We start from the raw sequence: 18,095 nt of genomic DNA on the forward strand, positions 1-18,095 counted from the left end.
AAACACCCCTGCTGGAAAGAGAAATTTGCAGAAATAGGTTATTTGTATTATAAATTTCCAAGGCTGCTTCCTCCTAAACAGTGTCATGTTAGCCTAAATGAAAACCTGATACCAAAGAGTGCAGAGGTGACAACTATATATCTCTCCCAAGCTGGGAGAAACCCAGGGAGCAAAAGCAAGTGACTGTGATTAATTTAGAATATGGACACAAAGATTAAAGGATGCAATAAACGTATGTTATTGAGTAGCCTGACAGTACATGTGATAACTATCTGCTCATCTGCAAGATCGTGAAGAGTGTAAACACCACAGAAGGAGAGTAATTGCTAAGGATGGTACAGGGAGAAGCTAAATAATTATGAATATTTCAAAGAAATTCTTTAAAATCAGGTTGAACAGCAGGGAGAAAGAAATCTCTCCAAGTGTTCATCTGATTGTGCATCCCATAGAATCTGAACAGTTTTAATATCTAAAAATAGACATAATTGATCTAATTATACTTTTCCTCTCTAACTCCTATCATGCCATGAATTACTCATCAAAGCTACTAAGTATAACCTGTTTCTAAGTCTTTCACCCTCTGGTCCAGACCTTCAGCTGCTGGAAATCTGGTTAGCTACAGTGATTTTCACTGTGCTGTACTGATACGCAACTGTTCAAGGTTTGGCCTTTTTGATAGCTTTTAAACTTGATTCGGGTACACAGAGGAGCACACATGCCTTCAAAGCGTCATTTAAACAAACAACGTTTGCAGACTGACTCACGCTGCTGCTTTATAAACTTCTAAGAATGTCACCAAAGCTTGTTGAATTACCCAGCTTGTCATTATTTGTTCCCACATCAAATCAGCAGCAATACAAGGAGATTTATAGATTTTTTTTTTCCTAGTTTCTAGCTTTCTGTTACCTCTCCTTAGCCATATTTACCTTTGCATTTTACAGATATTTTTAATTGCTGAGTTAACGTGTGCAGCTGATAGCAGGGCATTCGAATGCTTTCCTTGAGCTGCGTTGAGCCATGGGGAATAGCCAAGCTGTTGTGCGGCAGCTTCTTGTTCCTGCTGGTCGGGAAGCTCACCTTAAACCTCTGCTTAGGAGCAGTTCAGAGCCCAGAGACTTGCTGTGAGATTTCTCCTTTAGTTCTCTCAAGTGTGGATCAGTATTTATTTCTTTTATAGTCTTTTTATTTCCTTAGTCTCCACTTTGTAACTCACCTTTGACCACAGGGATTTGCTGTGTGTTACAGAAAGGGGTATGCACACGTACATAGGTACGAATTATTTGTGTATATATTGTGGTTGTGCATCCAGTTACTTGCTGCTCATAGAGGAGGAAAAGCTGAGGTTGCGATCTTTCCTACACATGCGTAATCAAAGATGGGAAGCATTCCAGAGCAGCTGGGTGAAACCACTTGTCTGGGATTGTTGAGGGTTAAACATAGGTGCTTTTTTTGTTTTCCTTAATTCCTGGTGGGGGGAGGATTTTTAAGCAGTGGAGGATGCACTGACACATGGTGGCATGAGAAGGGAGGGGGAGCAACAGCAAAACAGCAAACATGTTGCAAGGCAGAAGCTGAATTATTCTTTCACTGCAGAGTCCATCGGAGGTAGCGGAGGGAGGGATTTATTTTGTCAGCTTCCTGGCAGAGGACAATTTGTCATTTTCTTGCGGAGACCACATTATTAAGTTTGTTAAGAAATGCAGCCTGGGATCCAGAGGTTATGAAAAAGATGAGCTGTGCCGTACCAAGAGCCAGCTGTGTTAGATGAAACAATTTTCCTTCCAAATAACATGGTGATGAGGCTAAGATGTCTCATTGTCATTGTCTTTTCCTGAGAGCATGGGCCAATGTACAAATGCTCGCTATATGCAACTGTTGTTCATGTTCATGAGGGTTTTCTAAGGTTGCTTACAGGACGAAGCAGTCACTGTTGTTTGGGTGGAAGTAGCTACTGAGGTGGGATATTTTGATGCATTTCCACCAGTTTGCTGTTTGTTGTCGGGCAACCTGTGCTGGTGGAGTGCTTTGGCTTTTCATCTCTGAAAATGTGAGTCCTGGGGGGGGCTGTGGGGCAGTACTGCTGTGTACTTGCTCACCGGGCAAGTTCATGACTGCACTGCATGACCAGTGCAAGTGCAGCACAAGGAGTCCTTCCTTCACTCCTTGGTGAGTCTGTCCCAGTGGAAACAGTCATTTGTAAGTCACTGGGCAGTGATGAATCACAAATCATGTTCTTAAAGAATTTGAGACTCTTCAGTCCAAGGTATTTGTCCATGCAATATGTTTATTACCCTCCAAGTCTCTCTCTTACTGCTTTTTTTTTTTTTCTTTTTTCTGTTTTGGATGGGCAAATGTCAGGGAGCACTGGAGTGAGTTGAATGGATTTGAGGAAGTTTAGTTAGTATTCCAGAAGGCAGTCCTGCTCCTCAGACTCTGCAGAGTTGCAAGTGATTGGGAGGAATTATAAAGCGTTCAAACTGAAATCAATCCAGCAGTTTTTTAGCCAATACCTGCAGCAAATTTGGCATATTAAAGACCTCTTAGTGCCAGCTGATGAAATAATTTCCAGCCACTTTTCTTCCAGCACACCAATAACTGCTCTTCCTTCATGTGTTTGGCATGATGGCTTTAGTGGAACAATAAAACAATGAAACATGTTCCCACAAGGTTCTTAAGTTTACAAACTGAAAGGTGGTAAAATGGTTGTCAGGGATCTAAGATGCCCCAAAGTCTTAATTTTCAGTTTTGCGAAGGTAGAAATTATTTTTCAGTCATAACAAGAGGCAAAGAGCTGGAGCTGTGCTCTAGTTTGTGAGGTTTGGCCTGGAACGCTTGTGGTTTATTTTTAAGATCAGCGTGTAGAGTGTGCAAGCACAAGCAGAGGGTAGGGAGGGGAAGTCTGATCATTAATACACACAGACATATGGAAGAGATGTGATCTGACTGAAAACTGTGGTTTTCTCTGAAAGGTGTTATATCTACTGTATGTTACCACAATTAACATTTAGTGTTACTGAAATGGGAGAAGACTTACCAACTAAAAATTCTTTTTGTCACTCTCTCACTCTCCCTCTGTTCATTTCTTGGCTTTATCATTTTTTATTTTTTTTTTTTTCCCTTTTAGCCATTCATTTTGGGTTTTCTTTTTCCTACTTAAAATCTCCTTCTCTGTGAAGTCAGATTGTGAGTAGCCGCATCCATGTCAACACGATGGTTGCCACCTTGGAAGCGTGCAAGTGCATGCCCGCACACATGGACAGACACGCACGGAAAAGCCTCCTGAGATAACCAGCTGTAGCACATTTGTGGCTCAGGCTGCAAATAAGCAGTGCTTGAGATGGCAACCAGCCACGCTGAAGCAGCAGCCCCAGTCACCATAGGGAGACTCTTCAAAGTGCACAAAATTAAGTGGATGCATTAATGTGTGGCTGTGGCTCAGTCATTTTTCTTCCTGATTAAACCTCTGTATAAGCATATGCGGTGAACATAACTCACCCCTTTTTGAAAGAGAACTACAAAAAAAAAAACAAAACCAAAGACAGCACATGCTCTTACTGAGTCCCAACACAAGCTGTAGTTAAACAGAAATCCAAAATAAGATCTTTGCTTGGCAAAAAAACCCCTAATTCTTGCCATAAAACCTGGCAATACCATTAAGTTCAGATCAGTTGAAGTGAATGTATGTGAAGAAACAGTGGTGCCCCTAGGGACTCTGCAAACCTGAATATTAGAAAATTCCCATCTGGTGATCAGCTTATGAACCAAAGGAAGTGTAGAAATTTGCTGGCAAACTCTTCAAAACTGTTCTGCATATTGAAAAGACATTAGCAAGGAGGCTATATTTTGCCTGATATTGTTTCTGTTACATCTGGTGTGAAAGTTTGGTACCACTGAGTTCAGCATCAAGACCGTAATGAATTTAAGTGGGAAGGAGATTTCACCTCAAAAGAGATTATATCTGAGATGGATCTCTGCAGCTGGCTCAGTTCTGACATTTAATTTGGTGAGCGGATCGTCCTGAGGACAAATCTGCTAAAACACAACAAGGGCCTCCTGTGTTGGGCTCGAGTCCTGTGTTTGCTTGGCCCTGGTCTCCTGATACAGGTGCAGGCATCAGGGCCACATCGGGTGCGTTCAAGCCGATGGAGGCGTTTTCTACAGTAGCAAATGTCTTCTTGACATGCTGGAAAATGCAGCCTGTCATTTCAGCAGCCGTCTTCCTCAAGGGCTTGGCAGGAATCACAAGGTGCTTGAGCAAATAGATTATCTGAGGGCAGAGTGTTGTGCTACCCTTACCACCACAGCCAAACTTTCCAAATGTAGTGATCCCTTAAATGAGTAAGGCTTGTTTGAGATACTACAGAGCCTACAGAAAAGTTAACCTTAACCAGTGAGCTTCAGAGCAGCTTCACCTCTCTGCTGTTGTCTCAAGGTGTTGCACAGCACTTTTGTTCCAGCTGGCATTGCCTACCTTTGCACCAAGTCTTGCAGTGAGTTGCTGCCGCCTGCTACATCTCATCAGACTTCAGTTCAGGTTTGCCATTCAGCAGCAAGGACCATACCTGTCCATACCTGTAATTTCTCCCAGTTTGTTTCCTTTGATGCTGCAGCAGAGCCGTAGGTTGATGACTTTCAGAGAACAAGTGTAGGCCTCTTCTATTTTTCCTGTGTGGGAGTGACTGTAATTTGAGAGAGACAATCCTATTCACTTTCTTTAAGAAGGCAAGAGAGACTCTTGAAGAAGAAATAAAAAAACACGTTTTACACAACAAAAAGTCAGCATAAATTGACATATTTTCCAGAAAATCTCACAGTGCTAAAACTGATGAGTTTGTAGTGTTTCAGGCAGTCATATCTCCCATTTTGTTTTGAGGAGACCCTGTTAGCTGTGCAGGAGGCAGGAGAACATCTGAAGGAACTTACAGTAGTAGGCAGCAGAGAATTCAGAAGAACGCAATGGCTACCAAACTCAGCAGTGTGTGAGGAATGTGTTTAAGTGTATTTCCAGTGCCTTGGCATGTCCTCGCAAGTTCTTGAAAACAGTGAAATCTAAGCACAGAATCAGATACTTCTGCTGAATTGGAGCTGAGGGTTCCAAATACATCGGCAGCATCTGTCTGTCTCGACTCCTGTACTGTACACTTACATCAGGGAGTCTCTGCAAGGATGTAATTGAAGGATCGGTCCAGGAATTCACAGTTCCCTTTGGATGTCTCTAAGAAAACTGCCTGACATACACTGTGGTAGTTTGCACCTCAGCCAGTATTTTTAAGAAAATGCAAATGATGATAAATCATTTCCCTACCAGAACAGGGAGTTATATTTTCTCAATCCATTTTGGTGAGAGGAGTTCCACTTTGCTAAGAGTTAAGAGTTTCATTCCTCAAGCTTAAAATGAGGAATGTGAAAATGTCATTATAATTGGAACAGGTATCCTATCTTTTACACTAAATTGTCCCCTGGTTTACTACATAGGTAGAGCATCTCTCACAAATAACCAGGAGTGTTGGGTAGGTCCAGATTCAATTCTAGCATGTGTGTAATCTCATTCATTCCTTACTCAGCCACAGCATAAATAATAGTGGCAGAATGTGCCTATAATATTCTGATGGTGCCTTTAATGAAATAGTTACTGGGTGGGATATGAAAAAGCAATGTGAAACTGGCTACAGCCCAACTTACTGCTTTGCAAACTTCTTACTCTGTATTTCCATATAAATACATGTCAACAGATTACATTTTTATGGAGTTTCAAGTAAATTCCAAGTGAAGCCCTGGACGATGGGTGCTTTGGCAGGTCTCTGTTTGATCTAAGAGTCTTTCCGTATAAATATTCAATGCTCTTCAAAGTGGAGTGGTTTTGGACCCCCAAGCACGTAGAATTTACTGCCTACCTCTGCATTGAGGGCTGACCCAAACACAGCAGAATTTGAATTCCCTCTGTAAAATTGACTCCAATAGTTCTGCACATTATTCTCCCTGTCTCCCATTTAGCATGTTAGTCTGCTGACAGTAGAGTACACAGCACTTAGCAGCTGGTTTGTGGAACCATCAGTCAGGAAATTATATGATAAATAGGAGGTAGCCAGGTTTAATGGCACTTTATTCTGCTTCAGCAGTTTTAGCCTGACTTTGGAAAAGTCATCATGTGGTTTTTCTTAAGGGTTGCAACAGGAGATGGCTACAGTATAGTAACTTATTACACATACACTTGAGTTATGATGCTCACCAGCTGTATTGCTAGTGTGTAAATAATAAACTGTGAGATGGATAATTATGTTGGGTTTTGATATGCAGCTCTGCTCCGGTCAGCGCAGGGCTGATGGAGACAGCTCCCTGTGCCGTGATGGAGTACGGCTGTTTCCCAGATGGAAACTGCAAACAAGATGCAACCAAGATATACAAAGGAGCTTAAAGTGAGCAGACTCAAAAAGGTGTTCTTAGAGATTTATATCACATGCTTTAAGTACAACCTGTTGGTGCTCTGTGCTGCATAAGCCCCACAAAGGGGGATACCTTTTTGGGGTCATTTAATATTCATTATCCATTTCCCAGATAGGGGAAGATAGGTGATCACACTCAGGAGGGTTAAATGATGTTTCACTGCATAAATATTGGGATTGCTTTTAATGGGTAGGTGCTCAGGCTGGGTGAGGGTGGGACAGTGAGAAGACTCGGGGTCCTGAGCAGGATTGCTTGCCTTGGCCAGCTGGAGCCCGTCCGGTCTGACATGAATAAAGGTGACAGAATCTTTGTGGTATCATCTGTGCTCCCCAGACCCACTCTTTGGAGATGTGTAGGACAGAGAAGGACATTCCTGTGCATCTGCAAGGGGGTGAGTGACCTCCTTCTTTGCTGAATAAACAGTGGCACTGTTTTTATGGTAAAATGCCAGACAACTGCTTTAAAACCTTGTCCATTGGGCTTATGCTGCCGTAGTCAAATACCAGCAAAGCGGTGAACAGGGTGGGCAAGGAGATGTGCTAAAACACACTTCTCATGCCCCTTTTCCTCTTCTCCTCTTTGGCAGCTGGTAAGAATGTGTTTCAGGAGGTAGCAGCAAGCATCCTCCACTCAGGTGATGCCAGTGGATTCACAGGGGTACCTGGTCATCTGTGACCCACCTTTACTCCTGAAACCCAGGAGTGCTTGGTATGGGGAGTGAAGCTTGTAACAGATTGCATGCCAAGGTCCAGTTGGTGGAGCAGAAGCGGAATTAAAGCTTCCACAAATCTGAGCTCCCAGCTCACAGTAGTAAGGCACAATTATTTTTCATTTACAGTGCCTAAGCCTTGAGTCAGTAAATGGCAGAAATGTGCTGTGGCTGATCACATGCTGGTGATGTTTCATAAAATCAAGCCACAAAACTGGACAGGCTGTGTTAGATGTTTGCAGATTTTCCTGAAATACTGGGAATATTTCCTCAGAATTTATGTGCGTGATTTCCCCTTGTTCCTTCTATTTACTCCTTCAGGGCCGTGAGGTTTGTCCCTCTAGTTCTTTCTCCCACTTCAAAACATAATAATAAACCAACACAACTTTTGACAAGACACCAAGGGGAATTTTTTTTTTGTTTGACCATCTCTAGCTGGCATGAGAGAACTGCTTTCACAGATAATCTAAGAGGAGGATTACATTTTGCTGAATAGGAAAGGCAGGAAATATAAAGAGAAGATACCTTCAGGAGTCAGCAGGCAAAAGCAAAATAGACTTCGTTTTACTGCCAGTGCATAATTAAAGTTTTCTTTCTTTCTAGAAGCATTTTAGTAAATCCATGACGTGACCTAATGTCTGTACTTCTCAGCTTTTGGTGTCGGATAAACACATGACTTCATCCCGAGTGGCAGTCGGGTAATAATTGGGCAGGATGGGTTTGTTTCATGCTGCTGGAGCTGCTCAGCATCTCGTTTGGATTTTTGAGCATTTGGGAGGCAGTGGCGAGCAGCACAGTGGGTAATAAGCTCCTGTAGGCACACAAATGTGCTGGTGCGGAGAGCTGTGGTCCATGTGCTTTGTGTCCTCCGAAGCCAGGAGGCAATCCTGCGACAGAAGCAGAGCCCGTGGGGGTGGCAGGGCCGCATTCCCCCGTTTGTCAGCCTGGTCGCTGAGGCTCCCTGGAAACAGCGGGGAACAAGAGCCCTGGCAGCTGCAAAACCTCCCTTCTGCAAAAGCCTTGGAGGAGACAGGGCAGGGGAGCTTACTGCAGCCGTGGGTCTCCAGCCACGGGGGCAAAGAAAGCACCCTTGCTTTTTAAGAGCGGTTTATTAAATGAGTCCCTCTGTCCTCAGGCACATCCCTCCAGATGTGACCATTGACGTGACACAGTTAAGCATCTCCAGGACGGCCTTTCCCAGTTGCATTTCCCTTCTAACTCTGTTGTCTGATTTACTCCAGATAGGCGTTTCTAAGCACGCCGCTTCAGTTTTGCTTTCCATTGTAGCATTGCGTGTACATCTCTGAGGATATACTTTTCAAAATTGTATTGTATTGCATTCTCTGCTTAGGCTTTTTGTCCTGGTATATTTTTTTTTATTTTTTAAATAAAAAATAAATAAATCAGGAATGCTTCTGAAAGGCTTGATGGTCCTTTTGATCTGACACTTCACATATGGGCACATAATTATTTATTAAAGACTTCTTTACGTCCCTTTCTATTAAAGCTATAAAAAGAGAATATTAAAATTGGTAAATACATATTCATGCAAACACTGTGGGGCAAACTCTCCTCTCCGACAGACCTGACTGACTGCCGCAGGGACGGGGAATGCGACCTCTAAGTCATAGTGCTGCTGACACATGCTTTTCAATATCTGTTGCATCTTTATCAATGTTGTTTTTAAAGAGTTGTTGGAGATACTCAGATCTGGGAACCTTGCTTGTTTTTGCAGATCCGCCTCACCTCTTTCCAGCATTCCACCCTCCTGTACCAATTGATGCGAGACATCATGAGGGACGCTACCATTACGAGCCATCTCCCATTCCTCCTCTGCATGTGTGAGTATTCAATATTTTCCCTCACTTGAGCTGCCTGGAAGAACAGGCAAGTATACAAATCTTTGCAGCGCTTAAAGCCATGCATCTGGAGCAATTTGCCAATCTTGCTGGAGAGCAAGATTTAGTTTTGGAAAGCGTTGAGGTTTTCTGTTTGTGAAGCAAAACCCAGGCTGGTGCCTGAGGAATTCCTATTATGATAGGTGGCTGGCAAGTGTTACCTATATGTTTTGCTGATATTAATTCTGTGTGCTGTCGTTCTATAAATAATAAATTAAAAAGTGCTGAACTCTGTGAAATACAGCCAGACAAAACATGTATTTTGTTTGTATTAGGCTTGGGATTCTTCATAGCTAAAATTTCCTCTCATGCCAAAAGCTTTTTTTTTTTTTTTCCAAGTTACTGTTATGAAGCATAATGAAATTTTTGGTAAATTTTCATAGTCCCTGTTGTGTGCACGCACAGGCAATCGGTTGATTGATGGGAATGTCACCCAAACAAAATGGCAAATGTGATAGAGCACATGGTTTACACAAAGATAAAAGAAATGAATACCAGTGATAACATGCATTAGAAAAGGGTGGTTGTGGTGAAACTCCATAGAAATAAATATTATCTTATTCTATATGGGGAGACAGATATCAGCATTGCAGAATAAAACAGTTGTGTCCAGAAAACTGCTATATACCATTAAAAATGGAGCTGAAAAGCAAGGCTTGGTACTTTGCTAAAAGGCTTGATATATACATTTAATCATATCTGCTAATCACCTCTCATACTAAGAAAATACAAGAAGAAAAGCACAAGTAATACTTTGAAGAATAATGCTAGTTGTTTAGATGGCAGATTGCTTTGCTATGGCTATTAGTTACAGCTGTGTAATTACATATATGCAGAAGAAAAATGAAGTTGTTTTAAAACAAGTCCTCCTCTGTGAGCAGAATTAATTGATATTAACAATCCTAACTACATGCCCAAGTACACACACGATATTTTACTAACAGTTTTTGCAGGTCAGTCTTCTATTACTGAATTGTAATTTCAGAGCAGATTTGCCTGGAGGTAAGTAATAAATCTGTGTTGCGGTCTTTTTGGGCATTAGAGGAAAAGTGGGTATTTATAGAAAGAGAGAGTACAGAAACTTGTGATTTATTCGTCAGAGTTCCTCTGATGCATCACTATTTACACCAGAGTAAACCACATCATAAAATATATTCGAATACACGCTTAAATTTGCTGCTAAAAACCATTGTAAGCTGAAAGTGGCAGGCTCAAACAGAGTCATTACATGGGTATCCTAGATTTTGCAGTGCATTGAATATTCTCCCTGGATGTTTTTGGGAGTGGGGGGGATGATCCTGCTCCTTCTGCAGCTCCTGGGGAATTTGCCTTTGTCTTTGGTGCAAGGCAGACAGGGTAGGGAGCCCCGGGAAGTGTTTTAACCTGCATCAGCAGAGGACCATCATCCAAAACCTGGGTACCTCCTCTGAGCCTTCATGGGGGCTTCTGGATCTCCTGCCATATGGGACCCCGCCTGGCTGTGCTTGCTGTGCTGAGCCACCTCCGGAGCCTGAGCCTCACGAACTCATGCTTGGGGTGACGGTGAGAAATCTGGCCTAGGAGCCTACCCTGCTAAAAATGCCAGGATTTATGTTAAAACCCCAAAAGATGTTGAAAACGCCTGCTTTGTGCCTCATTTGGTGTTCAGCAGTTGTCGCCTCTGACATCAAAATCAATGCCCCTTCTATGGAAAGGTGCCGTGCACCCCTGCTCCCCGCCGTACCCCATGGTGCAGCAGTGATTCACCGGGCACTGCAGAGGCTTGTTAGAGACGAGGAGATGTTAGCGTGATGTGATGTGACTGCAGGCAGCTGCTTTAGAAATGCACTCTGATATCAGCCCAGGCTTTAAGCTCAGTATTTCCTTGATACTGGCTGTTTATTTTTCCATTAACTTCTGTCAGTTTTTTTGCATATTTGGTTTGTGTTGCCATTGGAATTAGGAGCTCTAGTGGACCCTTGGAGCCATTGTGGTCAGTGTAATTAAATGTAAATATGCAACTGAGCAACTTAAAAAACACCAAACCTGTCATACTCCAACAGCTTCTCCATAGATCTTAAGGTTTCTCATGCTTTTGCATTTTTCAGGAATATGTTTTAATCTATGTTTGAGGCAGACAACCAGGAGTTTTCTTGAAAGTTTTAGAAAGCCCGGTGTGAGTATCACTTAAGAGTGTTAGATTTGGGATGGTTTGAAGCTATTACTTGAACTGCTCTCCTAACACTCATTTAAAGAAAAAAAAAGGGGGGAGAGGGGGCAGAAAGAAAGAACTGGGTCTGAGAAGTTATTTGAGAATTCTGAGAGAAAATAGGAAGAACGCCAGTTTGAGATACAAATTTTTACCCACAGCTTCATCAATAACTTCATTGTATGAGTGGTTTTGGTTTTCTCCTCAGCTTCATAATATTCTCAAATGTGTGTGTGTAGGGAATATAAATAAAAAAAGGGCAAAAAAATTGGCACCATTCCAGTTATCCAAGCTCCTAGAAATGCATTCCAGAACTTGTCAAGCCTTAGTGGAATTAGTTTAGGTATAATACAAGTGCAGAAAAATGTGGAGAAGGATTTGTCCGCATGATACCTACAATGTGTGCACATAATTTTGAACAATGGCCAAGTGAAAAAGAAAAAAGAAAGGATGAATTTTTAAGGTGTGACAGGACTTTTATGTACTTGCAGCTCTAAAGATGTATATGTGTTTAGATGTATATTTTTTGTAGTTTAATTGCTGATGGGCAGAAATGTATCCCAAATTTCAGCCTGGAGCCAAATTTTTAATTTTGAGTTATAAACCCCTAAAATAAGGGTTTATGTTTATGATAGAATTGCTGACAGCTGCTTATGTATAGTAGGACTAGCAGGCATTGCTGTAATTATGCTATCGTATCCTATCATTAAAGATTTCAATTGAAAGAGGTTTATAAATTGCTCTTCCTCTTAGATAAACCACCCTACATTAAGGCATCAACGATATGGTGCAGAATTAAATTAAAATCTCATAAAATGAAATATGTTCTGTATTAGCTGTTTGACACTTAATTTGCCTCTGAATGAGTAGAGGAAATCACAAATTAACCTGCCTTTGTTTTTCCAGCCATGGCTTATTAGGTGTTAGAACAACTGCAATTACAGCCCAATAATAACCCCCAGCCCTTATGAATATGTACTGAAATGTGTCACTTTGAGTTACCAAAACCTGTTTGTTAGGACTGTGTAGTTATCCTGGAATTTCTACAGTACATCCTTGGTTTATACTTCAGGAAAGATGAATGAAACTTAAGTTGTTCTTTAGCAGCAATATATGAACAGCATAATTGCAGCTGGAGCTTGTGTTTTCCAATTTTTTTTTCCTTTCAAATTCAAGGCATGAATCTTAGTTTTAACAAATATTCCAGTAAAAGTTAATTCAGTTTTGCTACTTTTCTTTGAACTATTGTTGTGGTTTGGCCCAAGCTAGCAATTAAAACCACGGTAGCCATTCACTCACTCCCCAGTTAGGGGAAAGAATCAAAAGGGAAGGGAGAAACTTGTGAACTGAGATAAACACAGTTTAATAGAATAACAAAATAATACTAACAATACTAATACTACTACTAATATATCTAAAATGCAAATAGAATATAAAATAAAAGATACTCAGTGCAATTCCTCATAAACTCCATCTGTGCCAAGCAGCCAGTCCCAGGAAGCAGCACCTGGTCCTGAAGAGAGAAGAGAAAAAAGGCAGAAAGGCCCAGAGGCCTCTGCAAAATGGCAGGACGGCAAAAGGCTGAACTAAAAGAAACTCTCAAACAGAACTCAACCAAAACAGAGTGGAAACCAAAACATGTCTTCCTCTCCATATGTCCCTCTAGCCAGAAAATCCCAACTCTTCTTAAATATGAAGCATGTCACTACTGGCATGGAATATTCTTATTGATCAGTCTGGATGTCGGTCAAGCTCTGCCCCATCCATGCCCCACTTCCCAGCTGCCTCACACCTGTGGGCAGAGCTCAGAAAGACCTTGGCTCTCAGACAACAACAGCTAAAAGACATCAACTCTGTCCTGGGGTGTTATCTCCTTGTTTTCAAACTAATTTCAAACAATGACTGCGCTAGCTACGAAAAAGAAGGGTTTGTAACTACATGAAGAAAATTAACTCAGTTTCAGTCAAACAAGCACAACTAGCCAGTTAAATTACTTGTTAAACATCATATGATTAAAATATACCAAAAGAAGCATGGCTTCAGTAATCCCACTTCTTGCTTTGTTTTTCTTGGTTGTTGCTTTTGTCTAGCTCTTTCTTAATTTTAAAAATTGATTTCTGAAGTAAGATGCTAAAGGAGAAACTGAAGCTCAACCATGTTTTGGTTCTTGATATTTGCTAGGCCCTCAAATAGAGTGTGACGCCTTCTCCAGTTGGTGTGCACTGATTCAAAATCATAGTGCTAATGAGGGTATTTGAACATAAACTAACGCTTTGAGCATGCTATTTTTTTACTCCTCAAGATCCAAATCATAAATTTACTATTGGCCAACTCTTCCAGCTCTCGTGATTGTTGTCATTGGCTTTATTGGAGTGAGAGTTGTTAGCCGTGAGCAGAGGAAGAATAAGGGTGTCTTGAGTATTTTTATGACAGTGCAAGTGTAAATAACTGTAGTCAAAATCCAAATTAGCCAGGAATAAGATTTTTGTATTTATTTGGAAAACAACAACAAAACCAAAAACAAACAACCAAACCAACCAAACAAAGAAAAAAACCCAAGCTCCTAAGCCAGAAGCGAACTTCTTCTGATGGATTTAACCACAGTGATTTTGGAAGCTACCATTCTTGGCCATTTAGTCCCACAACTTTAGCAATTCGTATTAATAGGTTGCTTCCGATCTGCTTCATTTCCAAGTTGGGTTGGACAGCCTTTGAAAGTGACCTAACCTGGTATTTCCAGGCACTGTTAACTTGGCTGTGAAGGAAGCATGATCCTGCAGTGGTGAGGCAGGGGACAGCTGCCACGTGGCAATATCAGGAATGACTCCAGGGTGGTGGCCTGTGTACATCTCAGAGCGGTTAATGGACCTGTCACAGGAGGCTAGTAGAAAGCTGAAGTTTCAGGGCTGAATGTATTACAAGATACACCATGCATGTTCCAAAACATTCATCCATTTAGTCTCTGTCGCCATCCCATTTTACGTTAGCCCTGGGCTGTGAGCAGGGGAGCATGAGCAGGTAAATCTAAGGGGAGGTGCACTGATGTTACCCATATGCTTACGGCCAGGGGATGCTGCCCTTCCAAGGAAGAAGCTGCAAGGTGAAGCTGCTGTCTTGTAGCTTCCTCGGATCAACGCTACCCCAGGCTCCTTTCTTTCCAACTGCTGACTGAGGCTAGCGGTGTCCAAGTTTGGCAGTCTTACGCCCTGAAGTGATGCACGTGCAGATAATTGTGCGTGCGCCTAACGTGAATGTCTTGAACAGACATTCTGAACTGTGTGAATGCACCAGTACTAAAGCAAAGCATGTGTTTAGCGTGCAGTCAGCGTCAAGTTAATAAAAAGAAAGTCTGATTCTTGGGTATTAGATATTTCATATCTAATTTATACAAGCATCGGTTACACAGGGGTGAAAAGCAAAGCAAAGTCAGGCCCAGATGGTCAGCTTTCATCAGCCTCTCATTTTGGACCATGCAGTACAACCGGGGATGTCCAAATGCAAGAAGATAAAAGCATTAGCGCCACAAAATATTCTTGATTATGGGAGTAACTGCTTGCTATACATTTGATAGGACATCTACATTTTTCCAGCCACATTACTGATTTTTCCTTTGCACTTTCTTTTCTAAGCTCTTATCTCTTTTAAAAATCCTAGTGTTTAAACCTCTTAAATCTTTTACCTGCTGCTTTATCTCAGTGTACCTCTAAGCTGGAGACTTGGCAAGGAGTACATCAGCTTGTCAGAGCATTCATTGATCCTTTCACAGTAGCATGGAGAACCTCACCTGGTATGAAAGCCAACACTCATGAATTGGTTTTAATTACTTTAAAACTTGGAACAGGTTTTATGGTTTAGCCAGGAGCCATCGAAGAAGAAAGACTGAGGAGCTCTTGGGACATGAAAAGATGACTGTAGTTACAGCTTTTGAAAATCATCCATGAAAGTATTTTTTGTAAGCACGGATAAATCTTATATTAAATGGGAAGCACCCCAAGAAACCTGTCCCTGGAAGTGAAGCACAGCATCAAGAGTAAGCAGCTGCTAGTAGCCTGGAGGATTAAAGCAAGTCTCTGAGAAGGAAGAAGTGTGATCTGGTGACTCGAGGTTATTCAGAATTTGTTTTATGCCATGGATATGCGTGTTGTAGGCTCTGCAAGCAACATGTGTGCCTCTTAGTGACAGAGCAGTGTGCCAGTGGCGATTCACAAAAGTAAAATAGCAGGGTCACATGCCTGCCCAGAAACTTCAGCAGCTAATTTTCCTTCAGTGCCAGGCCTTTTACAATGCGGGGAAGAGAAAGCCTGAATCTAGACCAGAACTGCAATCTCTCACTTGTCATATAGCGTTGCATCATTTAGAATAGTGAACCAGTGTTTTGTTTAGCTGTTGGTACTCGTTTAGTAATATTTACCTTAAGACTTGCAGATCATAAGTTCTCCTTTGCAAGCAAGCTTGCCGGGTAGCTTCAGAAACAGACTTTTAAAAACCTATCTGAAATGAGGATAAGTTTGGAAAGCACATTATTTGTGGCATATATTGAATTGCAGGGAAAAAAAATATTTTTGATTCTGAGAGACACTTGAAAAAAAGTGGGTAAAAATGTTGGTAAAATATGTAAATATTTTTGAATGTAGCTGTTTTACATAAATTCAGTTACATTTATTTGTTTACGTAAGCCATAGTCTGAAGTTTCTGCGTACCCAATTCAACTTTTCTATATTTCTTACAGATTTGCTCTCTTGCTACTAGGAAAAAGCAGTGCTGGGAAAAAAGTATCCAATTTAAAAGTTCATTTCTGCTGGCAAATAAATTCTAGATCAAATAAGGATTCACTGCTAAAAATCATCCCCATTTTTAGCAAGCACATTTACATGAAAGTCAACAGAATTGCCTCTAAGCGCACCAGATTACATTTAGTTCACATCATTCATCTGTTTCTGTGGCGGATAATACTTTGTGACATAATCATTTTCTCTGGAGTAGCTAATTGTAATGCCAAGGAACTACAGATTTATAAAGGAGAAACAATAGCAGCAGATAAATATTGCGTTAACAGAGGCTCTTTGTTCTTCTCGTACAGCCAGCTCGATTTTGGGATGGCTGGGGAAGTTACAGCAATTGAAATAAGAGGAAGATTTTGGTGGGGTTTTTAACGTAGAAAGAAAAACTTGTGAAACGCAATGGTTTGTTTTGTTGAAAACCCTTTGGTAGAATCTTCCCTGACATCTTCCGTTCATTTCTTTTATGTCGGGAAAAGCGCTTGAGAGGCAACTGCCTCCAGCCCCCAGCCAGCTGCTGGCTGACCACCTCTCCCCATACAGTCACTCGGTGGTAGCAACAGCTTGCAGGGCAACTTCCCAGGGCATCGCGGAGGGAGGAAGAAGAATGGGAAGCCCTTGGTGGTGCTCGGGAACATTCCTCTGCCTGTCTAAAGGGAATCGGTTACCTGAGCCCCACCTGAGAGGCAGAGTGGCACAGGTTCTTCTGGAGCGGCTCAATTGAAGCGAAAGGGATCCTTATAGAGGTTTGTGTGGATTATGTTGTTGCAGAGACACAGTTCTGAGGTTTGTCAGCAGTAGGGTATCTATCGGCACTGGACAGCACTGCCACTTAGCTATTTACCCCGTCTGGGCAGTTAATGGTGTTTAGACGAATTCTCGGCTGCCGGTGAGAAGTGGTTCCCTAAGGCGGGTTTTCAAACCAGCATGAATTAAGAGGTGATAGAAGTAAAATGAATGGCTGGCAAAGTCATGCCTTGGGACACCGTGTTGTATGTAACATTTTTCTGTACACTGAGGAATAACTAAGCATGACTTCGAGCTTTTGGGGTGTTCCCTGTGTGCAGGTGTATATACAAGTGTGCATTTTTGTGTGTACATGCATCCTCTTTACATAATGGGGTGAATATCTTTGCATTTATCATGCACTGAGTAATTCTAGATCTTTACAGTTGAAAGTAATGGAAGGAGCTACACAGAGCCTGAGAAAGATGGAAAATTAGAGGGAAAATGTGAAAAACAAACAAACAAAAACAAGTAGGAGAACTTTTCGTGGGCAAAACATTGAGAACATGTGGATCATTATCTTAACACTTAACCAGAAATACATAGAACAGCTGCAATGCTGCTGGAAGTTCTGCTGCTGGAGATTTCTGTTATCTTATTCTGTTATCAACTGCAAAGAATGCAAGCTCTAAATATAGTGCACTTTCAGAGGCTCTGAGCCTGTGGTTTCTTGGACAAAATTCCTGTGTTCTTTGTGCTGTAGTCAGCAGTATTAGTCGAGTGAGCAGATATTGACTGTGGTATTCACGTGCAGTGAACCAGAAGCAAGCCAACTCTATAGAGGCTGCTGTCAAACTTGTTGCAGTGGCCTGTGAGGTACTGGACTGTGACAGACTCCTTTTTTTTCAGTACAATTCTTCCACTCATGTTAAATCTTGCTTCAAAGAGAACTGAAATGTTACAGTCTTAGCGTTCTTTCTTCCTTTCTTTCTCTCTTTTTTTTTTTTTTTCTTTTCTTTCTTTTTTTAAAGTGTACTGGTGAGATTTTTGTGCTGTGAATTGGAAGTCCCTAAAGAGAGGGCAGGTATAAACTGGAAAAAATGCTACCAATGAGTATATCTGCAGTGTAGGAGCACAGAGCATCTTCATCATACTCTCATACAATCTTTCTCTGACTTAGACACTCTCCTCCCCCAAGAAAGACAATGTCCTATAGTCTTGGAGTGTGGATTGAATTTGGTTCTGACTTTTTTTCCCAAAGGAAATAAAAACAGAAGTTAACACCTTGGTTCATTTTTTGTTATCCCTCGCTTAACTTACTATATTATATATATATATGTATATGTCTATAT

At 41.5% G+C, this 18,095-nt stretch overlaps 1 protein-coding gene across 7 annotated transcripts in view; it reads left to right on the forward strand.

Annotated features, from left to right (window-relative positions):
- GLI3 (GLI family zinc finger 3) overlaps window positions 1-18,095 on the forward strand; it is a 215,504-nt gene that overhangs the window by 107,030 nt on the left and 90,379 nt on the right. For all 7 annotated transcript variants that reach the window (XM_065051983.1, XM_065051984.1, XM_065051985.1 and 4 more), the window contains one exon: window positions 8,889-8,994. In XM_065051983.1, the coding sequence (XP_064908055.1) occupies window positions 8,889-8,994 (106 nt within the window). The remainder of the gene's footprint in view (window positions 1-8,888; window positions 8,995-18,095) is intronic.

Source organism: Columba livia, chromosome 2, assembly GCF_036013475.1.
Source record: "Columba livia isolate bColLiv1 breed racing homer chromosome 2, bColLiv1.pat.W.v2, whole genome shotgun sequence".
Lineage (NCBI taxonomy): Eukaryota > Metazoa > Chordata > Aves > Columbiformes > Columbidae > Columba > Columba livia.